Below are 25,770 nucleotides of genomic sequence, written 5' to 3' on the forward strand. Positions count from 1 at the left end.
GAGGACATCGTTCGGTACAAAGAACATGAACAGTCCTTGCTTGAACGAGGCGAGGGTGAGGAAGCCTTGCCTTCCAAGAAGTCGATGAGGCATTTTCGGTCGAGGTCCGAGCGTTGCTGCTGTGAAAAAGAGCTCGAGCTGATGGGTCCCAGGAAGCCGTCCGTCGGTTTTCTGAACGAGGATGAGGCCTAGGCCCACGCCGCTTGCGTCAATGGGAACTTCAGGCTTGGCATTTTCATCAAAGTGCGCGAGGATCGGTGTGGACTGTAAACGACGCTGGAATTCCTTGCAGGCTTCCGCTTGCGCCGATTTCGATTTAAATGGTACGTCTTTCTTTGTAGGCTGGGTAAGAGGCTCGGGGGTGTGTGAAAAGTTCTTGAGAAATTGTCTCTAATTGCGCAGAGCTCGAGAAATCTGCGGACAGCTTACTTATCGGCCGGTAATGGGAAAAGTGGGATAGCGGTTGTTTTCTGCGGATCAGGGCGCACTCCCTCCTTGCTAAAAACGCGGCCTAGAAACATCAGCTCTTCGTAGACCAGTTGGCACTTTTCTGTTTTCATGGTCGGACCGAACGACTTGATTGCCTCTAGTATTGTTCGAAGCCTTTTTAGGTGCTCTTATAGTAAGTTCTCTTCTAAGTTCGCGGGGAAGACAACGATGTCGTTTAAATATACAAGACAAACTCGATACCTCAGGCCTGCCAGCACTGTGTCCATTAATCGCTGAAACGTCGCTGGTGCGGAACAGAGAACAAACGGCATCACTTTGAACTCGAGGAGGCCATGCAGAGTGATGAATCCGGTCTTTTCGCGATCTCTTGCATCTACCTCAATTTACCAGTAGCCGCTCTAAAAGTCCATCGATGAGAAACACTGGGCCTGCAGAGTCGATCCAGTGTGTGTCATCAATGAGGGAGACGGGGTAGACGTCCTTCTTTGATATTGTCACGAAGTGGTGACTGCAGTCCGGTGAACAGGAGAACAGCGAGAATCGCTTCTAAACGAAACTCTTTATTTGGGCTGATTTACGCCCGCAAAGAACGTAATCACTTGACGGCGGCGTAGCAACAAGCGTGCGCGGCGGTCGGCGAACAGAAAGCCCGCCGCTGTCGGCCGCGCTCATTTTAAAGCTGATAGCGAACATTCGATATAGAGCTTGGAAAGTTACTAAAATATTCTGACGCAAAGTAGAATCAGCTCCGCCTGGATGCGATCAATCGAGATAAATCTAGACGCGTCTTGCGTCACAAACGAAGCGATAAAGTGGCGTGTCGGCAGCCTTGAAGCATGAACAAACCAACACTACAAACAAACGCTACAAAGATTCGCGGCATTACTCCCGTGTAAAGAAGCATCGACTCGATGCTTTAGAACATAATGCGGCTATAAACAATGAAAAATGGATTCTACAAAATTAAACACCGGATGTAGAAACACGCCGTCCTATAGCGTGCATGACACGGCTTTAGGCGTATGACATGGACTACTTCTGGTCGTACGCGGCGTCACTGGGATGCAGTCATTTGGTCAGGGACGACTTCATATTCCAATTCACCTAGCCGACGAAGAACTTTGTACGGGCCGAAATAGCAGCGCAAAAGGTTTTGACTCAATCCTCGGCGGCGAATGGGCATCCAAACCCCTACTCGGTCTCCTGGCTTGTGTTCCGCGTTGCGTCTTCGTAGGTTGTAGCGTAGGGCGTCGGTCCGCTGCTGGTCGTTGATCCTTAATCGGGCAAGTTTTCGGGCTTCTTCTGCGCGTTGAAGGTAGGCGGCGACGTCGACGTTATCTTCCTCGGTAACGTTGGGCAGCATGGCGTCTAGCATTGTCCGGGCCTCTCTGCCATGGACGAGCCTAAAAGGCGCCATCTGGGTGGTCTGTTGTAGGTTAAGACTACGTAAGGCAGGATGAAGTCTCAGGTCTTGTGTTCGCCGGCGAGCATATCGGCGATGGTTTTGTTGAGGTGCTCGGTCTGTCCGTTGGTCGACGGGTGGTATGCATTTGTTCTCCGGTGGCCGGTTTGGCGGTAATGGAGGATGGCTTGCGTCAGTTCCGCCGTGAATGCTGTTCCTCTGTCAGTGATGAGCACATCGGGGGCGCCGTGTCGCAGAAGAATGTACTCCACGAAAAATTTGGCGACTTCTGCTGCTGTTCTGTTCAGTAGGGCTTTTGCCTCGGCCTAGCGAGTCAGGTAGGCGGTCGCTATAATGATCCTCTTATTTCCAGACGTTGATTTCGAGAAAGGGCCTAGCAAGTCCATCCCGATCTGTTGAAATGACCTTGAGGGGGGTTCAATGAGGTTTGGCAATCCTGCTGGTCGGTTTAGAGGGGTTTTTCGACGCTGACAATTTTGGCACGTTTTCACATAATGTGAAAACATCGGCAGACATTCGGGGCCAGTAATACTTGTCTTGAATGCGGCGGACGGTGCGGAAAACCCGAGGTGTCCAGCTGCCGGCTCGTCGTGTGAGGCCTGAAGAACTCCGCGCAGATTTGCAGGTACAACAAGGAGGTGGGCTTTCTTGTTCGCTGGAAAGTTCTTCACGAGGACATCGTTCTGCAAACAGAACGAAGACAATCCTCGCTTGAACGAGGTGGGGGGGGGGGGGGGGTGAAGAAACCATGCCTACTAAGTATTAGATGAGGCATTTTATGTACTGTCCGCACTTTGCTGTTGTACAAAAGAGCTGGAGCTGATAGGTCCCAGGAAGGCGTCCTCATCGTCGTCCGGCGGTGATGCATCTGCAGGGGTTCGTGACAGGGAGTCGGCGTCAGAGTGCTTGCGTCCGGACTTGTGAACGACGGTTATGTCAAACTCCTGAAGCCGCAGGCTCCATCGAGAGAGGCGGCCGGAGGGCTCCTTCAAACTGGCGCGCCAGCACAGTGCGCGGTGATCTCTGACCGCCTTGAACGGTCGTCCGTACAAGTCGGGGCGGAATTTCGGCGTAGCCTAGATGATGGCAAGGCACTCCTTCTCAGTTGTCGAATAATTAGCTTTCGCTTTAGACAAGGCAACGCCTAGCGTACGCGATGACCTTCTCCACTCCGTCAGTTTTCTGAACAAGGACAGCGCCTAGGCCCACACTACTTGCGTCGGTATGAATTTCAGTATCGGCGTTTTCACCGAAGTGCACGAGGATGGGTGGGGACTGTAAACGACGCTGAAATTCTTTGAAGGCTTCCACTTGCGGCGCTTCCCATTTAAATGGCACGCCTGCCTTTGTCAGGTGAGTGAGTGGCTCGGCGATGCGCGAAAAGTTGTTGACAAATCGTCGGTAATACGAGCACAGTCCGTAAAATAAGCGCGCAGCTTTCTTATCGGATGGTGGCGGAAACATTGCGATAGGAGCTATTTTCTGCGGATCTGGTCGCACTCCCTCCTTGCTAAAAATGTGGCCTAGAAAAACAGCTCTTCATAGGTAAAGTGGCACTTCTCTGCTTTCAGCGTTAGGCCGGACGATTTGATTACGTCTAGCACTGTTCGAAGCCTTTTTAGGCGCTCCTCAAAGTTCGAGGCGAAGACAACGACTTCATCTAAATATACCAGACAAATCTGCCATTTCAGGCCTGCCAACAATCTATCCACTACAAGCTGAAATGTCGCTGGTGCGGAACAGAGACAAAACAACATCACCTTGAACTCGAAGTCGCCATCTGGAGTGATGAATGAGGTCTTCTCGCGATCTCTTTCATCGACCTCAATTTGCCAGTAGCCGCTCTTCAGGTCCATCGATGAGAAATAGCGTTGCAGAGCCGGTCCAGTGTGTTGTCGATGCGGGGCAGGGAGTAGACGTCCTTCTTTGTGATGTTGTTCAAGCGGCGGTAATCAACGCAGAATCGAAGTGCACCGACTTTCTTTCTCACTAGAACAACAGGTGCCGCCCAGGGGCTCTTTGAAGGCTGAATAACGTCGTCGCGCAGCATTTCTTCCACTTGGTCCCGGATGGCTTGTCGTTCTCGCGACGACACTCGGTAGGGGCTCTTGCGGAAAGGTCGGGCGTGCTGGTCGGTTATAATGCGAGGTTTGGCAATCGGCATTTGTCGGACCTTCGACGATGACGAGAAGCACTCGCTGTAGCTTTGAAGGAGATTGCGAATCTGGTCTTGTCCGTTCCGGGGCAGGGCTGGGTTTATGTCGAAAGTGGGCGAGTCCTCTTGGTAAGGGGAGTCTTCTGTGGATGGGTCGGAGAGGGCGAAGAAGTCTCGTACGTCCGATATTTCGTCGAGGAGAGCAATCCTCATTCCTTTGTTAATGTGCTGGTATTCTTCGGTAAAGTTAGCAGTACTTCGGCTTGTCCTTTGAGGAAATGTGCAATGCCTCTTCCGATGCCGATTCCTCGGTCTAGAAGCAAATGCATGTTCCCCTCGATAATGGCTTCAGTGTCACTCGCTTCCGTGGCGTCTACGGTGACGATGACGCTTGAGCGGGGTGGGACACTCACTTGTTCCTCCAGGACACCAAGCGTAACGTGATGCTCCGGAGTCCTCGTCGACGGGATGGCCTCGTCCGTGGAATGCGTGATCGGCTTGGATCGCAGGTCGATGATCGCCTGATGCTCATTTAGGAAATCCATGCCAAAGATCACTTCGCGGGAACATTGCCGTAGCACTACGAAGGTCGCGGGATATGTATGTCACTCGCGCTGTGCATCGTCCTCTAGACGTAATGAGGTGGCCTCCTGCGGTACGAATTTGCGGGCCGTCCCAAGCAGTTGTTACTTTCCTTAGCTGCGCTGTGAATGGTCCATTCATCACCGATAAATCGGCTCCTGTGTCGACTAGAGCGGTGACTTTCCGGCCGTCGATAGCCACTTCTAAGTCGGATGTCCTGGTTCTGGCGTTGCACGTCGCCCTCGGCGTTGGGTCACGGCTTCGTCGGGTATGTGAATTATGGGTGGATCGTGTGGTCGAACCTTTTCTTGACGACGGAGTCGTTTTGAAGGTTGTTCGCGTCGTGGTCGAAGTTGTCATTGTATGCGGCGTCGGCGTAGTGGGTGCTACGGGTTCATACGGTGCGGTCGCTGGAGGATCTTCGTCGTTTCCTCGGCAAGCAACCTGACCTCCACTGGTTACTTTGCTTAGTTTCCCCTACGGGGGCTAAGGGACCTTCCTCGGACAGCCGCAGCGTAGCTGCGGCCTGGCGATGCAAAACGTGCAGTGGACGGCGACGGGGAGCGGTAAAGACAGCTTGAAGACACGTACTCCCCTCTGCGCAAGTAGTCGTCGATTTCCCGTGCTCGCTGGCCGGGGAGCGGTCGCGGGGCGTCGATGGCGAAACCTCGCAGGCCGATGCGTCTGTACGGGCAGTGGCGAAGTATTTGCCCGGCGTGGCTACAATGGAAACACAGTGGGTGGTTGTCGGCAGTCCGCCACTCGTCGAATTTCCTAAAGCTATTGCGTCGCTCGTAATGTGGGCGCGCCGGAGCTTGGGGCCGTCGTTCTTGTAGAGCTGGTACGCGTCGAAGAAGGCTTTGGGGGTGTTGTCGAGGCGGAGGGGTGCGTAGAGCTGCAGCGTAGGTCATGGCTGTAGCTTCTTTTGGTGTCGTTGGTGACGGGGAGCCATGGGCATGACGCACGTCTTCACGGATGATGTCCGTGAGCGACGCCACCTGAGTCTCCTGCGTCGGCTGTGTTGGGGATGGCAGCAGTCGGCGAAGTTCTTCGCGAACAATTTCGCGTGCTAGATCACTAAGGTTATCTCCACTTGCAGGGGTACCTTCTGGGGGGTTTGCCGACAGCACTTCAAGTGGTCTGTTGTTGTGACGGGTACGGGCGTCAAGGGTCTTTTCGATTGTTGAAGCTTCAGCTACAAACTCGGCAACGGTTGTTGGAGGATCCCGCATCTGTCCAGCGAAGAGTTGCTTCTTCACGCCTCTCATTACTAAGGAGAGCTTCTTTTCATCATTCATGGCAGGGTTGGCGCGCCTGAAAAGGCGTTTCATAGCTTCCACATAAGCAGTCACGGTATCGTTTGGGCGTTGAAATCTCGACTGCAGCAGGACCTCCGCTCTTTCCTTACGTACGACGCTAGTGAACGTAGCCAGTAGTTGCTTCTTGAATGTCGCCCAGGTGGTGAGGGGAGATTCGTGGTTTTCAAACCACGTTCTGGCGGAGCCATCAAATGCAAAATAAACGTTCCGAAGCTTAGCGCTGTCGTCCCAGCCGTTCAGCGCTTTCACACGGTCGTACATGTCCAGCCAGTCTTCTCCTGTAGTTGTTAGCAACTCACACGAAATAAGGACGGACAGAAAAGGGAAAGAAACACAGCGCTTTTCTGTCCGTCCTTATTTCGTGTGCGCTGCTAACACCGACAGCATGAAAAACTAACTAGCCCAAGGAAAGACGATTCAGTCTTCTCCATCTTCGTGGGGTTCTCCACGAAAAGTCGGCGGCTCACGGGGCTGGCGAAGCACGACGGGCGTTGGCTGTGCACCAGGTTCCATCATGAGGGGCATAGCTCGATAGCCGGTCAGCATCTCCACCAGATTAGTGGTGACTGCAGTTCGGTGATCAGAACAGCGAGAATCGCTTCTAAGCGAAACTCTTTATTTAGGCTGACTTGCGCCCGCAAAGAACGTAATCACTCTCGGCGGCGTAGAAACAAGCGTGCCCGGCGGTCGTCGAACAGAAAGCCCGCCGCTGTCGGCCATGCTCATTTTAAAGCTGATAGCGAACATTCGAGATAAAGCTTTGAAAGTTACTAGAACATCCTGGCGCAAAGTAGAATTGGATCCACCTAAATGCGATCAATTGTGATATATCTAGGCGCGTCTTGCGTCACAAACGAAGCGATAAAGCGGCGTGTCGGCAGCCCTGAAGCATGAACAAACACTACAAACAAACGCTACAAAGATTCGCTGCAATATATTGTCCAAGCGGCGGTAATCAACGCAGAATCGAAGCGCGCCATCTTTCTCTCTCACTAGAACAACCGGTGCCGCCCAGGGGCTCTTTGAAGACTGGATGCCGTCGTCGCGAAGCATTTCTTCCACTTGGTCCCGGATTGCTAGTCGTTCTCGCGGAGACATTCGGTAGGGGCTCTGGCGGAGAGGTCGGACGTGCTGGTCGGTTGTAGTATGATTCTTGGCAATCGGCGTTTGTCAGACCTTCGGAAATGATGAGAACACTAGCTGTGGTTTGAAGCAGACTGCGGATCTGGTCTTGTCTGTCCCGGTGTAGGGCTGGGTTGATGTCGAAATTGGGCGGGTCATCTTGGTCAGCCGAATGCTATGCGGAGGAGTCGGAGATGGCGAAAGAGTCTCGTACTTCGGATATTTCGTCGAAGAAAGCAATCCCCGTTACTGTGTTCACGTGCCGCTGTTCTTCGCCGATGTTAGTTACCATTACTTCAGCATGGTCAATGCGTAAACCTGCGATGCCTCTTCCGATGTCCATTCCTCGGTCTAGAAGCAAATGCATGTTCCCCTCGGTGATGGATTAAGTGTTATTGACTTCCGTGGCGCCTACGGTGACGATGAGACTTGAGCGGGTTGAGACTCTCACTTCCATTAAGACACTCAGGTCAACGCGATGTTAGAGAGAACCTTCGAAGGGATGGCCTCGGCCGTCGGAATCATGATCAGCTTAGATTGGAGGTCGATGATCACTTCATGCTCATTCAGGAAATCCATGCCCAATATCCGTTCACGGGAACATCGCCGAAACACAACGAAGGTCGCAGCTAGGTATATACTTTGACACTTACTCGCGCTGTACTTCATCCTCGCGGCGTAATGACGTGGCCCCCTGCGGTGCGAATTTGTGGGATGTCCCAAGCGGTCTGACATTCCCCAGCTGTTCAGCGAATGTTCCACTCATCACCGAGTAATTGGCTCCTGTATCGACTAGTGCGGTACCTTTCCGACCGTCGATAACCAGTTCTCCTGGCTCTTGCGTTGCAAGTCGTTCTCGGCTTCGGGTCACGGCTTTGTCGGGTATGTGAATCGCAGGTAGGGCGTGTCATCGAATCTTTTCTGGGTGCCGGCTTAGATTTGAAGGCAGCTCCCGACGAGGTCGAGGTTGACCCACGAAAAGTATCTCTTTAGCACTACGCATGAAAAGCTCCACCTTCTCTTCTGTCATGTCAAGACGGACGCGCCGAAAAAGGCGCCTAATGTCCGCTACGTATGCGGCCACTGTCGCATTCCGGTGCTTGATGCGCGACCGTAGAAGCAGCTGAGCTCTTTCTTTGCTGAGGATAGTTTTGAAAGCCATCAGGACCCGCTTGAATGATTCCCAAGCTAGAGAACACTCTTTGGTTTCGAACCAAATTCTGGCATGTCCTTCTGGGGCAAAGAAAACGTGGCCCACATTAGTCTGGTCATCTCAGCATTTTAACCCTGCGACACGGTCAAACTGTCCGAGCCAGTCTTGAGGATCCTCGCCCGTTAAAACGTAGGCGTCTGTCAAGGTTGGTGCAAAATAATGGAGGTCCATTGCCATCGCTGACGTCGTAGCCATGGCTGATGTCGGCGTTGAGGAGTCCTCCTTTGCTCGGGTGCGGTCAGAAAGGAGTCCGCATTCAGATGAACGCCTCTGGAGACGACAGCACCTTCGCACTTCGTCTTCTGTTGGGACGGCTTCTGCAGCTTTCTCGTGGTCTGCTTCTTCGAGATGGCGCGGTCTGCTTTGGCGGCTCCCAGGGGTTGAGGGTGACAGCGGCATCCGTTAGCACCTGCACCAGATGTCACGTAGTAGTGACTGCGGTCCGGAGAGCAGGAAGAGAGCGAAAATGGCTTCTGAACAAAACTCTTTATTTGGGCTGACTCGCGCCCACAGTGGACGATTCACTCTGCGGCGGCGGCGCAGCAGTACGCGCGCCTGGTGGTCATCGAACAGAATGCCCGCCGTTCTTTTCCTTGCTGAATTGAAATCTGATAGCGAACATTCCAGATAAATTGTTCAAACTTTCTGTTGCTTCAAGGGAACTGTCCGACTCAGTAGGCGACATAGAAAAGCCAGTTGACAGATGAGGGGCAAAGAACACCTGTGTAAGGGATCGGTAGTGTACGCGGGGTTATCAGAACGCGGCTGGGGGCGCTGAAAGCGAAGCGTCTCCTTTCTTGGAACGCGGCCGCCCGCGAACGCGCCGTGAAGTACGGGTGTCCCCCCTGCCCCGCGGTACCGATTCACGCACGTGCTGGCACGAAAGTATATTTGTGTTTGTTTTTATTTTATTTTGTGGCGGAGAGAATGTTCGACTCCGCATGTGCTGGCACGACCGTGCCTATGTGTTTGTGGAAAGGGCGTTTTGACCTACGGAAGCTGGAGGGCTGGCCATGTTCTCGGTAAACCAATCATGTGAGCAGTGCAGCATGATTGGGAGCTACCAAATGTGGGCCGAGCCTTCAGGGCTTTAAAACCAGGCCCCGGAGCTGGAAGCGGGGTTCTGGGCTGAGGTGAGATGCTACGCATCTTCGGCTACGCCGAGTAGGGGCCTCCCCTAGTGTTAGCCAGTTCCACCCTTTTTGTTCTTGTGTATCTCTTTGCCGTCTCGAGTGCCTAAACTTGTATATGCAATGTAAATAGCTGTATATAAACATCAAGTATTCGCCTTACCCCTGCATCTCAACTGATCACAAGACCGTCTCTGACGTGGCACCCCTGGTGCGAAGAAGAAGAAGAAGAACCTGAACTTTTACTACCTGTCTCTATTTTTCCGCTTGCTTATATATCGCCATGCGGTTACAAGCTTTAAACGTGCACCACTTTATAACGGATGCGCATTACCGTGTGCGCACAGGTCAATATAACAGCACATCCCCAGTTTTTTTTACACAGTAGGCCCGGTCGGCCGTCGTATTACTTTTGCTGCGCTGATTACTTATGCTACCGTAGTCGCCAAAATGCTTTCTTTTTATTTTTATGCAATCATAAGGGTATCATACTGGGAATGTAGTAAAAGGTTTGTAAATGTAAATAGTGCTGCTAACTTATTCACCCACCTTTGACCATGCGTGAATATAATTTCCTTAAATCACCGTGCCATTCTGTCGTAATATCTCCTGCGTCTTATTAAATGCTTCCCATTATACAAAAAAAAAATTCCTGACTTGAGATGGCACCACTGCGGCGCAATTAAGAACGGTCAGGCGAAGCAATGATGAAGTAATTGTTCGCGCGACAGCTACTGCGCCAGCTAATATGTCATTCTAAAAGTGAAACGCAAAAAACATTCCAACAGGGATTCTCAGAAATAAACCTAAAAGCAAGATTGCGAATCACTACTGAGCCGATACGCACACTCTCAGTATCTCGAGCCTTCTCTGCCTTTCTGATTTAACGCGGGAGATAGGCGTTGGAAATAGTTTGCTAAACAGTGGATCTGACATTTCAATATCTTTAAGCTTTTTATTCATCTACTCTACCCGTAATAAGGCAGATGTGCGGAAAGTTTCAAATAGCCCAAACAAAAGAGCACCAATCTTTCGCGCGTGATTGCTAAACGTAGGTTTCATGCATGCGGCAACGCACTGCATAAACTGCTTGTCGCAAAAAACGTTCACTGATTATTGCCGTGTCGGTGGACTAACGCAGAGTAAAACAAAAGTAAAGCAAAAAACGGTTTCCACCTCGTCTGCGCACCTAACTTTCTGCTGCCCCTTACTACACTTGCCTTCTCTTGCAATCACTTCTTCTACTTTAAGGACCAGCTGTTACCTTACCTTCGCATTAAATGCTCGCACACGCCCCTTTCGATTTCTTGATTTCAACTATGGGATGGTGTTAACACGCGTTTGTTCCGTCGCCCACTCTGTGCGTTTCCTGTCTCTTAACTTTACACCTATCATCTTTATTTCCATAGCTCGCTGCGTTGTTCTTAACTTAAGCTGAACCTTCTTTGTGTGCCTCCACGTTTCTGACCCCTAGGTGAGTACCAGTAAGATACAGCTGTTGTATACTTTTCTCTTGAGCGATGTTGATAATCTGTTATTCATGATCTGAGAGAACCTGCGATATGCGCTCCACTCCATTCTTATTCTGCTAGTTATTTCCCTCTCATGATCCAGATCAGCGATCACTACCTTCCCTAAGTAGACGTATTCCCCTTTCACTTCAAGCACCTGGCTACCAGTTGTGAACTGCTGTTCCCTTGCGGTGCATTACTTTGGTTTTCTGCATGTTAATTTTGAGACCTACCGGTCTGCTCCGCGTGTCTAACTCAGTTATCACGCGTTGCATCTCATCTTCTGAGTGGCATAGCAAAGCAATGTCATCAGCAAATTCCAAAGTGCTTAGGTATTCTCCAATAACTCTTATTCTTGGCTGGTCCTAGTCAAATCCTCGGAACACCTTCTGAAAACAGGCGGAGAATAGCAATGGCGAGGTCGCATCTCCCTGCCTTACACCTTTCCTTTTTGGGATTTTATTGTTTGCTTTATGGAGGACTATGGTAGCTGTGCAGTCGTTATACATATCCTCCAGTATTTTCACATAAGGCTCTTCTAAACCCTGATTCCGCAATGGCTACTGGGGTTTCCACTGAGTGAAATGCTTTCTCGTAATCAGTGAAGGAGGCCGCCGCGGTGGCTCAGTGGTTATGGTGCTCGGCTGCTGACCCGAAAGACGCGGGTTCGATCCCGGCCGTGGCGGTTGAATTTCTTTGGGGGAGAAATTCTAGAGGTCCGTGTACTGTGCGATGTCAGTGCACGTTAAGGAACCTCAGGTGGTCGAAATTTCAGGAGTCCTCCACTACGGCGTCTCAAATAGCCTTAGTCGCTTTGGGACTTTAAACCCCATAAACGAACCAACCAACCGTAATCACTGGTGGCTGTATGCAAGCGCTGGTTATATTCTGCGCATTCCTCTGCCACCTGATTGATATTTCGAATATGGTCTATTGTCGAAAATCCTTTAGTAAAGCCTGCCTCGTTATTTGGTTGACTGAACGCTAAGGTTATCCTGATTCTTTTAGCGTATACCTTACTAAATACCTTGTATTCAACGTACTACAGCAAGCTGATCGGTCTGTCACTTTTGAGGTTCTTGAAGAAATAAATCAATAAACTTTGTTACTACGATATTCGAACTCACGGCGGTGCGAACAGGCCAAGTTCGTTGGCCACTGCACGTAAGCACTATGCTTTTGCCACAGCCGGTCACGCCTCGAATTAAACTGAAACACCCTTTCACGCTGTGCATTGCTCATCGCCATCTTCCTCAACTTTCGTCTGCGGCTCTAACAGAGCATATCACCTTAACCTCGATAAGAGCTTAACCGGAGCCTGATATCCTCTCCGGACGTGTCAATGACCTAGCAAAGCACAACCATAAGCCAATCAGGTTGAACACATACTTTCGCACGTCTATGATTGGTGTATATATCTTTTGTGCGAAAATTAAAAATTTAGTTTGCTCTATATTCTGAAGCTGTTTAACTGAACTGATAGTGCATTGCGCCCCGAAAGCTTTTCCGGTGTCATCCTTCTGACATTTCTTGCTATGACGTTTAAAAGCATGCCATTCTCTTTTTCGTGACGCCTTCTGACCTCGCGAAAGGGTTGATATTGTTAAGAATGAATCAGATGTCTACATTCCATAAATAAAGTTTATATGATGTGTTGTGTATTAAACTACGTTTGGTAGAATTAGTTCAGCTCAGTCAACTTAATCTTGGCGTCATACCGACCGTCCATGACTAATTCATGTGCTGAGATTGCTTCACGGAGAAGTGCGGTTTTCAACAAATAGTCAGTATGCGCCCGTTGAGCGATTCCAACGAACTCTTACCAATACCTGATGTTTACTCGTTCCGCTTTCGTACAGGTGCGCATAGTCGCCATCTATCCTTTCCCACCGAACGGTTTCAAGGTCCTAAGCTGCGGCGGAACCATACTCTCTCATCGGTTCATCCTAACTGCTGCGCACTGCGTGCGCTTCGGGTGAGTTGACACGTGTCAATTTGTAAAAGTTAGGATTATCAGTTTTCCATATATTACGGCGTTGCACTCTTGTGATACTGCCGTTGAATATGGAGTTTTGTGACCATTTCTTTCTTTAGGCGGCCTTTCTTTGGTTTTATTTGCAGCAGTCTAATAGAAATACGCATGCATACTTCCTAATGGAGTTCTTTCAATGAAATCCCGTTGCTGCATTCCCGTCCTTACGAATGAAGTTAGCCTAGTGGCCAATTAGTACATAATCCTTTTCTTCGTGATTCATTGCTGGTTTCGGTGAACCGAAGTGAGCCCCATCGTAATGGAAGCTTCAGTTACGGCTGCCGCGGAGAGATTTCGTGCTTGCGGAGCAAAAAATAGCGCAAGCTGCCTCGTAACAGAACTGCGAATATTAGAGAGAAGCGGAAAGAAATGTCAAATGCTTTCACCTGTACATGTGCCATGTCCTGTGCGGTTTACGCCTGCTCAGGTCTGAGAGCATATAAAAAGCTCTGCGTTTTGCCCTTGAATAAAGAGCTGAGAGTCAGCGCTGTGTTCGTCCTTTCCGCCCTTCCCTCTGCATGTGTTTTTTAGCCTGGAGCCGTAGCGTTGTTATTCTATGAAATCTTTCCATCTACAGTGCCTACCAGCCCAACAGTTAACACTTATTTGCCCTTAGGCAAGAAGTGAACTTGGTTCTCTATGCTGTGGCTTAAAATCTCACCGCACTCGCCACTTGCTTCAGAAATGCTGCACGGAGTCCAGAGGGCACCATGCTATAAATTCGAATTCGGATGCTGTAAACATTGCCAATGTTCCTCCATTGCCAAGAAAGCAGTTCAAGGCAGAGTTACTTCATAACCCACAGGCGCATTGCTTTCATGCGGGTAACCTTACGAATTAGAGCTGATAGATCTGCTGCGGGCTAGGAGACGTGTTGCAAAAGTCTATGCACTATCGACCAAGATCTCAAAAGAACGAGGCTTTCTGAGGATTAGAAACGTCAGGATTCTTGGAGTCAGTGCTCCCACGCACCGCTGTTGCTCTGCCACTATGGAGTTCTCGAACAAGGCCAGCCCTTTAGTGCAAAGTCCAAAATATGTACTTATTTTTTTTTAATTACACTAACGGCAGCCAAGCACCACAGCTTCTGAAACACGTATGAACTGGAAAAAGGATAGCCTTCTTCAAATACAATTCATCTTCACCAGAGGGGAGTGAAAGGTTTTATTTTTATTAAGCATGAAATGCTTTTAGCTCCCGTTGTCGGCATTGTGGTGACTTCACGCCGAGACCGAGAGCCATCAACCGGGCACTGAAATCCACTCATCCGGGCACTGAATTCCACTCATCGGGGCTCTGAAACGAGAACATCCGGGCACCGTACGAGACTTAACGAGATTCAACGAGACTCTCTAAGCCCTCCTACGGGACCGGCATACAAGCGCCGGTTGCTCTCCAAACGAGTCACAAAAAATAACTGCTGCCAGTGTCTTCTCAATGTTTATCAAGATATCAGTCGAGCTGTGCATTTGATAATGCACGGAATTATAATCTCCGATTTCTAATAACGCGTGGAAAAAGCACATACATGCCACAATACACTTCGTTGTCATACGTGATCTGTTAGGGGCTTTGAGAGAAGGCCGCTTAGAGAAAGAGGGCGAGAAGGGCTTTTGGCGGAAAACTTTCGCTCCGTCCCCAAGGATGGCGCTGCGGTCCCACACTCACGCATGTAAAAAACCGGCCGCTTGGCCTTCAAGCCCTTTCCCCCTCTGCCAGGCAGATGTATACACGCTCGCGGAGTATTCGAACGCGCTGCATATACATTCTTGTCAGGCCTGTGTCTCGTGTCCGCGTACGCTTCTGCATCGCCCTGGATTCCAATGCCGCCACCGTCACAGCTGCTTAAGCCGAGCAATGGAGCCTGTGTTAGGCCCCTAAACATTTCATGCTTACTCTACTCTCGGTTACGGGAGAGGCGCAATTTTTTTTTTTGCAAACTGACTAACTGCTATGCTTTCCCTCCTTGATCGAAGTGATGAGAGTTGTTTGAGAACAGAAGGTCATAGCAACAGACAACAAAAGCCATAATAAAAAGAACAGGGCAATAAAATCAAACCAGAAGTGAAAATTATAATACGGGTCACGTTCTGTCATTGAAATAGATGCTCCGTGGCGCTGGTGCTCGAGTGACCGGAGTAAAGATTGGATCGTGTCGTAGCTTTCGGTTGTGCTCGTTTAGCTTCACGGCCACTGATTCCCTGCATGTGTAAGTGGTACGACACAGCGTCACCCAAACTGCTAGAAAAAATCCAGCAGAGGTATTTACCATGTACGCTAACCTTCTTGCAGCAGAGTGCACTAGACCACTCATTTGTGAACAAGACTTGTAGCCCAGTGGTGCCTCGCATTGTGCGGCAACAAGTTTAGCGCAGAAATCCTGCGTACACCATCATGACGTCAAATATGCTGGTTGCCATGGCGCTTCCGTTGTTTAATTTAAAATGGCATATCCACTCTCATGATTAGGCGCAGCATACGCTCTTTAACAATTTAAAGATGTCACGCTCATTTTCACAGGATTCCATTTCAAGCTCAGCACAATAGGAATACTGTACAGTGGGTACGAACAGGATTAGCGTACATGTGTCATATGACACCCATGAAAGTCAATGTTCAATTTCGAATCTTGATAGAACACTCTATTTTGGTGTTTGTTGGTACATGACGCATCTCGCGTATACCAGGCGTCCCAGCTAGAAGAAGCCAAGCTTTTAATCTTTCTGAAAATTAGCATGCAAGTGTATCATTACAGGTGATTTCAAATGCGCTTCTAAATATCAAAGATCTTACATTTAAGGAAAGTGATTGAAAAATACTAACCTAATTACGTACTTCTTGTTAAGAAAGTTTTTTCAGAATGTCTAGATGATTTACAATGGTTCCCAATACATCCAAAGCTTTCCGTTCTTTCTAAATATGATAGCAATCAAGTAAAGTGGAGACTAAGCTCTTCCCGATCGCTTTTTGTTCCGAATTGATTTATGATGAACAACAGTAACATAATACAGGAATTTGTCGCAGTGGCAATTCGTTTTTAGTTTTTAATGACTTTAGTTATGAATTTTCTGCTCGACAGATCTTGCAGATGTTTAATGACTTTGGCAAAGGCCTGTGTTTTACCCATGAACTTCCGCATAATGGCGAGATACGCTTTCAGACCTGTAGTTGAGGTTAGTCAAGGGACATGCCTGTTGGGCGTATTTGCCACGTGCCAAGAAAGAACCCCCGCCTTATGACTCCTCCCACTGGAAGACTCTAAGAAGAGCCATTGCATCGCGCTGCTTGGAATTTGCACATCGCAAGTAGTGCTCGCGAGAAAAACACGATGGCTTTAATAATCAGGTTCGCAGGCACAATGCGCCGCTTGTGTTCTTGGTGCCAAATAAGTTGGTTGAACTATGCCTCCGTATCTGCGGGGAGGTTGAGGGGTGTTGCAAGACGCAACATCAAGAAGCCTTCGTCAAATGTGCCTTGGGAGGGGTCTACATCATACCTCTCTCGTTTGAAAAAGGTTGTATGTGACAGACGGGGCGCTGTCTTAATGACCGTTCAAGGGAGTATGCTCTAAGCATAATAACACAACCAGATAGACTCGCGAATTTAGTTTCGCATGTTCTGACGTGCAAGTGCGAGTCTCGCTTTAAAGAAGCAAAGATTCTGATCAGAAGTGCAAACACAACGGGCATAGTTTTGCTGGAGGCTTTCCACATCAACAAAAAAAAGCGAGTCATCGGGTTAGGGACGCGTCAGTAAGTTTATACGCCTCCGAGCGCGCTTTTCTTGATCTATAATAACACTGCCACTTACCTCCGTCCTGTGTTTTCTTTAGTTTTTATATAGTTTTCTTCGATATGTCCGTTGGTTCTTGACGCTTCCTTTCGCTGCTGTTACTGCACTTGATACTTGTTATTTCGGCGTTTGTAGCCATGTAAGGAGATTTCTTTTCTTTCCCTGTCCAGAAGGCCGGCGCCGCCCTAGTGTGGCGCATGCGATGCGTGCGCCTATATATTGTTAACTGTTCCGGAAAATAAAGGCAGTTGCTCGTTGCGTTCGTGTCTGTCGTGTCTTCCTTCTGTGGTTGTCTTTTTTGCGCTATCTTTTGGTTCAAATAGGTGTCACCAACCATCCCAGAAAGAAATTTTGTTGAACCACTCAAGTGGTACTGTGAGTTCACAAGGTATTCCACAACCTTAAGAAGATTATATCAACATCTGGGCATCCCAGATTCTTCCATTTCTCCCAGATTTTGACATATTCCGGAAGGATAGACCCGATAATTCGCGTGGTGGGGGTGTATTGATCGCCACTAACCAGGATCTGCCTTGTTCATTTGTCAATCTCCCTTCACAACTGGAAATGATTTGGCTGCGATGCACTACTACACATCCGCCCATCCTCATTGGTATTTGTTACCGTCCTCCTAATGCTGACAGTTCTTTCACCCCCTTATTTTATGATGCCTTAAATGTGTTAACTAAAACATATCCACTATTTCCCACAATAGTTTGGTCTAATCCCACCGCTACATTATCGAAAAGCAGCCCGGCTAGCGATTTCTTAAACACGTGTATGACTTTTGGCTTAACACAACTCGTCACTGATCCCACACGCGTTACTGACCACTCGTCCAACGTTCTAGATTTCGTATTAACAACGCATCCTGATAATTTTAATCCTATCACCTTGTTGCGCGGTCTCAGCGATCATTTGACGATACATACTTCTTTTTTATTGCAACGTACTCAATAAAGAAAAAATTAATAAAACAGTTACGCTTTATGATAAAAGAGACTATCCTAGCATGAACCGTGAATTATCAGACTACTTCGACACCTTCGCTGCTAACTTTCCGCTACATTCTCTCGAGTCGAACTGGTTGCTTTTCAAAACAGACATGCATCGGCTTATAAGTCTTTACATTCCAACCATTACTATAACAGAAAGAATAACGTCACCATGGTTTAATGTATCACTCAAACGAATCAATAATAAGAAAAAAACCCCTGTTCCGGTCGGCCAAGCTGTCTAACTCTTCTTCAACATGGCAGAAGTATCATGCTGTCGCAAAAGAATACGACCAGGTAACCGCTCAGACTAAACGCAAGTTTTTTTCTACTACTTTACCATCTATGCTACAGACTAACCGAAAACGATTTTGGAAAACCATTAGCCCTAGTCAATGTAATGAGATTTCACTTAACAGTAGCTCTGGATCTCCTATTCCTGGCACTGAGGTTGCAGATGTTCTTTACAAAGCATTCAGTTCGGTCTTTACTAATGAACCACTTGACAGTCCTCCAGATCCACCATATTTACGCACCCGCTCATGCAAAATATCACATTTCATCCCGTCGGCATAGTCAAGGTAATTAAGTCACTGAAGAACTCGTCATCTACTGGAGTGGACGGTATCAACGCCAAAGTGCTGAAAAATACTAAACATACGTGTAGCCTGTTCTTATTGCTCATATTCAAAGAATCCCTCAACACCGGTTCAATTCCACATGACTGGCAGGTGGGCAAAGGTCATCCCAGTCTTCAAGAAAGGAAGCCGATCTCGGCGAGTAGCTACCGCCTGATTTCCATAGCAAGCGTTTCTTGGAAAATAATGAAGGATGTCTTATACTCGCATATTGCTAACTTCCAATCGTCCGTTCATTTTTTTCACACAAGCCAGCATGGTTCTCGCAAAAATCATTCCTGTGACACCCAACTGGCACTCTTCTTGCACGACTTACATTTAAACCTTGATCGTAATATCCCGATTGATGTAGGGTTTTTAGACTTCGAAAAAGCGTTCGATCAGGTCCCCCATGGTCGTCTCTTACTAAAGTTATCGTGCCTTAATCCATGTGTTCTGAACTGGATTCGAGGGTTTCTATGTAACCGTCCGCAGTTCGTATATGCCAATTCACACTATTCATACTTAACACCTGTGCTCTTGGCGGTACAGCAAGGAACGGTACTCGGGCCCCTCCTTTTCTTGATATCTATTAATGACCTACCGTGTAACATTTCTTTTCATATCCGACTCTTTGGCGATGACTGTGTCGTTTACCGAGGAATTACTAACTCCACCGACCATTTCGCATTACAAACTGACCTTATTCGCACACAGGACTGGTGTAAAACATGGCTCATGTCGTTAAATATTTCTAAAACCGTGTTAATGTCCATTCACCGTCGTCGTAATTACGTAGTGGCTAATTATAATATTAATAACCTGCAGATTGGAACATCCGAATCATTCAATTATCTTGGTGTGCATATCTCGCGTGACCTAACTTGGACCTGTCATATTAACCACATAATAAATTCTGCTAGTTGTGCTCTAGGTTATTTACGCCGTAACCTTTCACTCGCTGCTCCCCCTATTAAACAGCTTGCTTTTCAAACCTTTGTGCGACCCAAGCTTGAGTATGCTAACGCCACAATAACCTTACTAACGCCCTCAAATTGGTTCAGAACCGGGCAGTACGATTCTTTCTATCTAATTATTCCTACCACTCAAGCATCTCAGCAATAAAAGCTCGAATCAAATTACCCCCCCCCCCCCTATCTTCGAAAAGTAGGATAGCACTTATTAAGGCGGAAACTTGGGCTAGTTGGAAAGCGTTTGAAATCATATTTGCTAGCGCTTAGTGAACACACGGGACAAGAACACACGGGAGTGAACACTTAGTGAACACTTAGTGAACACTTACTGGGCGCTTAGTGAACACACGCGACATATATACAGGACAGACGCTAGTCTTCAACTGCCGTTTATTCGAAAAAAACAATCAATAAAAGACATCTCAAAATGTGAGTTCAGCTATTTTGAGATGTCTTATATTGATTGTTTTTTCGAATAAACGGCAGTTGAAGAGTAGCGTCTGTCCTGTGTATATGTGTTCGTGTGTTCACTAAGCGCTAGCAAATATGATTACAATAGGATAGCACGTCCTAACCTTTTTCGTAAATTTTTCCATTCTTTGCATTTTTATAACCCCAACGTAAAAAGAGCCCACCGCATCGCCCGGTTCAGCCACAGTAATGCAGTGTATCCCCTACAAGCCCATGCTGTGATATATCAGCAGTCATTTTTTAAGCGTACTGCGCGAGACTGGAATGACCTGCCCACCCAAGTTGCCATTATCATCAATCCACTAGAATTCAAGCGGAGCATCGCCAGCCTTTCATCTTAGAATTTTTTACCATTGTTTGCCAGATACCGTCCACTCCCTCATGTAATGTCTCAACCGAGACCTTTGAGGAAATAAATAAATATATAGCGAGAAGATAAAATGTAGACCTGCTTTCCTCAGCTCCCATCAAGCTTAAAAAATATGTCCAATGATTGTAGAAAATAAAAAGGCGGTGTGCGCAATCAAGGACCCACTATGTTTCACGCAGTGCACATCTAACGAAGTTTACAACAGTCTCGATGTCGTAAAAGCGTCCAAAGCCAAACGAGGTCTCCCGGTTCGTAGTGACTGCAACATGATCGGCGTCGTATAGCACTTTGGAACGGTCTTGAGATGCGATGGTGCGCAGACGAGCAAGAAAACGGGCTCCCTGAGCGAGGCAGAGATGTTGCGAGACGGAATGGTCATCGTATACGGAGAATGGAAGAACGGTGCCCGGGAAGATTTGCGGCAAGCGTGCGCATAGAGGAAAGAAAGGAGAACAGCCAGGTACTTCATGCGTAGCGGTGTTGTAGGCGTACGTCACAAACGGCAACACGGCATCCCAGTTCTTACGATCGGACGCTACATATATCAGCATCTAGCTGAGTGTGCGGTTGAGGCGCTTTGTAAGGCCATTTGTCTGGGGCTGGTATGGGGTTGAATAGCGGTATTCTGAGCTATAGAGCTGAAGGAGTTCTTCCACAACGTCAGCTGTAAACTCTCGACCGCAGTCACTGATGATCACTCGGGGCGCGCCGTGGCAAAGAATGATTCTGTCAAGCAAGAAGAGGGACACGTCAGCTGCTTTGGCAGAAACGAACGCTTCCGTTTACACATATTGAGTCAAGTAGACACGATAATCCAGTGGCGGCCTTCCGACGACTTCGCGAAACGACCAATGAAGCCAATTCCAGTTTTCTAAAAAGGTCACGCAGGGGTTTTCACCGGTTGAAGAAGGCCAGCCGGTGCGTGGTGCATCGCTTCAGACATTGGCTGGGGGCACAAGCTGCGACGCAACGCTTTGTTGTCGTGTACAGCCTGGACAAATAAAACTGTTATCGGCCTCTCGAGAGAGTAAGGGCAAAGCCGAGATGCCCTGATGTGATGTCGTCATGTCGTCATGATGTGATGTCGTCATATAGGAGGGCACCGCGGAGAGAAGCCGGGACGACAAGCGGCAGACAGGCACCATCAACTGAGTAGTTCTTCTTGAAGACGATCCCGAATAACGAGGGGTGTTGTAGGTTCACACATTCGGGTCTTATCAAACAATGAAGTAGAGCAGGATATTGATATTTTTCGTCCTGGCACGTTGCGTAGTCTGGCAATATCTCAGTCACAGGTGCGAAACAGTCGTCTACACCGGCGTCACCTGCTACCGTGCCCCGAAAAGGATATCGAGACAGTCAGCGTTAGCGGGGCGGTGACCGCTCTTATAGGACACAGAAAATTCGTATTTACACCAGCCCTAAAGAGGCCAACAATATTTTTTAGGAAGAGGTATGTGGCTCGTGCTCTGCGTGCTCAGCCGTTCTTTCTGACTGCTGTGGTGCTTAATAAGTCTTCGGGCTTCGTTCTTGATCCGACCGCAAAGCTACTTACCTGCGGGACATCTGGTGGCATCTGGTGACTTCTGGGTACGCCTTCCATATACCGGTCGCCTCCTGCAAGCCGGAAATTAAGCCCAGGACGCACACAAACGGTACACACGCCAGTTCACCAGACCAGTCGGCGACTGAAAGGACTGCCTCCCGAATTCGGACTTCTCCCTGACCGCAAGGCAACAAGAAGCGTTGGCGTTGACACAATGAATCCGCCAGCATTAACCGCGCCAGTTCTGCTCCGCCACTCGAGGGACACACCTCGTTTTCACTGCTTTCCACATAAAGATGTCGAGGACTGGCTGGAGCAGTTCGACCGAGTGGCCGTTTTCAATGCATTGGTCACTGACGCTAAGCTGCGCAATCTTTATTTCGCGCCCGAAGACTCTGCGAGGACATGGTTTGAGAATCGTGAATCCATCCTCCGCACATGGGACACATTCAAGGCGGAATTACTGCGAACGTTTACTAGCACATTTCTCAAGGACAAGGCCGAACTACTTCTCGAGAATCGCATCCAGCATCCAAACTAGAGCGTGACTGTGTACGTTGAAGAAATGAATCGACTTTTCCGTCGCACGGACACGAGCATGTAGGAAGAAAAGAAAGTGCGCTTCTTGAGTGATGTCACGGAACAAGCTGGTCGCTGGCCTAGTGCGAAGTCCCACGGCGACCGTCGCAGAGTTCGTCAGTGAGGCGGCAAGAATAGAAAAGTCTCTTGACATGCGAGCCCGGCAGTACCAGCGCACCACTGTATTAATGATTGCCGCCAGTACTGAAGGAACTGCGACCCCTTTCGCAGAATCGCTGCGCGAGCTAATCCCGGCCATAGTGAGAAAAGAGGTAGCGAACTGCCTGCCAACCGCCTTCGCAGCCACAGGTCTCCACAACTCCTGACGTCGCACGTGAAGTGCAGGAGGCACTGGGCGTCTCGCCACTCATCCCACGCTGATGATGATTACAGATGACACTGCCGGTCCCCTTAGTCAGCCACCCTATCGCGTTTCCCCTGAACAAAGCATCGCTATCAGTTCAGGAAGTTCAAGTTTCAGGTTCAGGAAATGCTGGATACCGACGTCGGCCGCCCATCTCGGATCCCGTGGTCAACCCCCGTGTTGGTTTAAAAAAAAAAAAAGGAATATTGCATTTATGCGCCGACTACCGTTGCCTGAATAACGTCCTGAAAAAAGATGCTTATCCTCTGCCAAGAATTAACGACGCCTTGGATCGCCTCTTCGACGCCAAATACTTCTCTTACATGGACCTGAAGTCGGGTTACTGACGAATTGAGGTAAATGAACGGGACCGTGAGAAGACGTCTTTCATCCCACTAGACGGATTATACGAGTTACAGGTCATGCCTTTCGGTCTTTGTTCCGCACCAGCCACTTTTCTAAGACTCATGGACACCGTTCTTGCCGATCTGATGTAGCACACTTGTATTGTGTAGCTGGACCACGTGATTGTCTTCGCCCCAAATGTCGTGGAGAACCTTCGCCGCCTCGACGCGGTCCTCCAGGCTGTAAGGTCCTCTGGCCTTACACATAAAGCCTAAAAATGTCATTTTGCTTACGATGAGCTCAAGTTCTTTGGCCACGTAGTCAACCGAGACGGCGTCCTTCCGGATCCAGAGAAAACCATTGCCTTTGCGAATTTCCCGGCGCCGCGTGACCTGAAAAAAGTTCGCGCTTCCTCGGCTTATGTTCGTCAAAAACATCTTAGAATAGCCGCACGCCTTAGACGCTTGACCAAGGTTTATGTGCCATTCATCTGGGGCAGCCCGCACGAGCAACGTTTTAAGGAACTCCAACGTCGCCTTCAGACACTACCAGTACTGGCGCACTTTTACGAAAATGCTGACACAGAGGTGCACACTGATGCGAGCAATGTTGATTTGGGTGCTATTATTGTTCAGGTGGAGAAAAACCAAGCATATGCTCCCTGGTTTGAAGAGACAAAGGTTCTTGGCACGAGTAAAGCCAGGACGGCATGGATTAGCCTAAAGGCCTACCACATAAAGATAAGATAAGAAGCTTATTTAGACAGGTACAAGTGTCTGGGAGAATGGCGAAAAGGCAGTGAGATGCCTGACAAAGCGCCATCCCCCCCCCCCCCCTCCCAGAAGTTGACAATTGTTCAGATAATTCAGTACGAGCACCGGCACAGCACATAGAGAACGCTTCAAAGGCAACTTTAACATCTTATTTAAAGAGCACATTATACATGTGAAAAGCCATTCTGAAGAAAAGGAAAACTTCTTTAACATGTTTCTTAAAACGGCATAAAGCACAAGTCTAAGAACTTAAAAGACAAGGAAATATGCACAACAGAGTTTACATCAATAAACAAAAAACGCCATCAGTCTAAGTTTGAGTGACAGTAATTAATAAAGTGGAGTGTTCTTAATAGCAATGGTTGCAGTATTCTCTTCTAACATTTGTCTGATAAAAGGATGTTTGTTTAAGAACTCTGGTATACAATAAGATAGTATTTGGGTACCGTAATTTATTCGGAGGAACTTGGCAGCGAGAGCATCAGCTAACTGCCTTTATCTCTGTTCGCTGCTAAGATCTTCTTTATTCTTTATTCAATTTTTACTCCGCTTAGCCCAAAGGTGCTACAGCAGGGGGGTTGTAATAAGGGAGTAATTACTCACTGACGTCCACCCGAGCGCCGCCATACGGCGACAAAGGAAAGCTATACAGCTTTCTCAGAAAACTTCGTAATTAAAGAAAAATTCGTCCTGGTCCGGGGTTCGAACCAGGGACCACCGCTTCGCCGGAGCAGTCGGTCTACCAATTGAGCTAACCGGGACGGCAAGCTTATAGTAGGGCGAGAGCGAATTGATCAATAACTCGAAGTGGGAACAGTTTGGCCAAATGTTTGGTCAGCAGGGGGGTTACAATGATGAAAAAAGCACTTCGTTCATTCAGCACACGTTCTGACCTGAAAGGTGATTCCACTCACTGATAGAACGCACAAAAAATGATTTTGCATACATATTAGCTCTGGTACGGTATTACAAAATCTTAAAGCAATGATCAACGCGAGAAGAGACATAATGGGGCTTGTGTAAAAGCAGTTCAAGGCGCAATTTCCTTTTTGGAGAAGAAAGACTGCCACCCTAATTCGTTTTTCATGTCGGTGCAGCTATCACCTCTGGAGTATCGGCGTAGGACGAACCTTGCAGCTCTGTTGAGGATTTTTTCAAGCTTATTGCACAATGTTATTTGCCATGGGTCCCACACCGCACATGCGTATTCGAGCATGGGTCGAACGTATGTGACAAAAGCAGTTGATTTTAGGTGAGGCAGTGCGGCTTTTTTTAAAGCACCTAACTATTGATTCGCTGGGAAGATAAACAAAGGTGACGTTTTGTGACACACATGCCTACCCTAGCATGTGGTCTGCCTTGCTGGCTCTTTTACATCCTTGCTTTTTTGTTATTTTTTAACTGTCATAATTTCTCCACCGGCCCTTCGGCGTATATAAGTTGTGGCCTTCCGGCAGTAAAGGCGCTTGATAGTTAGCGCCTCTGTGTGTGTGTGTACAGCACTGGTATGTATCCCCTCTGTCCTTGTCTTTGCGCTATACACCCCTCTACATTAAAAAGATTTGCAGAACTGCCGACAATACGCGCGGAACTATTAACTACTTAGCCACGCGGGCAGGAGGGCAGCAACTTTATTAGGTGAGGGTAGGCGGACAGATGGCGTTGGGTCCTAAGTAACAAGTCACTCTATCGGGAAGAAAAAATTGATGCGGCGGGGCCTGTCCATGGACACTATCTGTGGTGTGATCATAAGAGTACAACTTTTGGTTCACAGCGAGCTCAGCGATTCAGGCAATGATTTTTCGGATGTATTTATATTATTGAGATTGAACCTGGTCGCGACACACTAATCTTGAGAGATTAAATGATGAAGTGCATAGTCTGACATAAGAGATGACAAAGTTCACTGCATGACAAATGGTTGAGGTTACATGAAAGGTGAAATTCGAACGTGCCAGTATGTACAATGTACAGTATGTACGATGTGATATTACATATTTCTCTCGC

General features: G+C 48.3%; 1 protein-coding gene across 1 annotated transcript in view; it reads left to right on the forward strand.

Moving 5' to 3' along the window:
- Nucleotides 1-8,457: 8,457 nt before the first annotated feature.
- LOC149326827 (clotting factor G beta subunit-like) overlaps nucleotides 8,458-25,770 on the forward strand; it is a 63,023-nt gene continuing 45,710 nt past the window's right edge. Inside the window, exons 1-2 of the mRNA XM_089564690.1 lie at nucleotides 8,458-8,496; nucleotides 12,765-12,880. Of these exons, the coding sequence (XP_089420816.1) occupies nucleotides 8,458-8,496; nucleotides 12,765-12,880 (155 nt within the window). The remainder of the gene's footprint in view (nucleotides 8,497-12,764; nucleotides 12,881-25,770) is intronic.

The sequence above is a fragment of the Amblyomma mixtum genome, chromosome 10, assembly GCF_055824585.1.
Source record: "Amblyomma mixtum isolate Tamu chromosome 10, ASM5582458v1, whole genome shotgun sequence".
NCBI lineage: Eukaryota > Metazoa > Arthropoda > Arachnida > Ixodida > Ixodidae > Amblyomma > Amblyomma mixtum.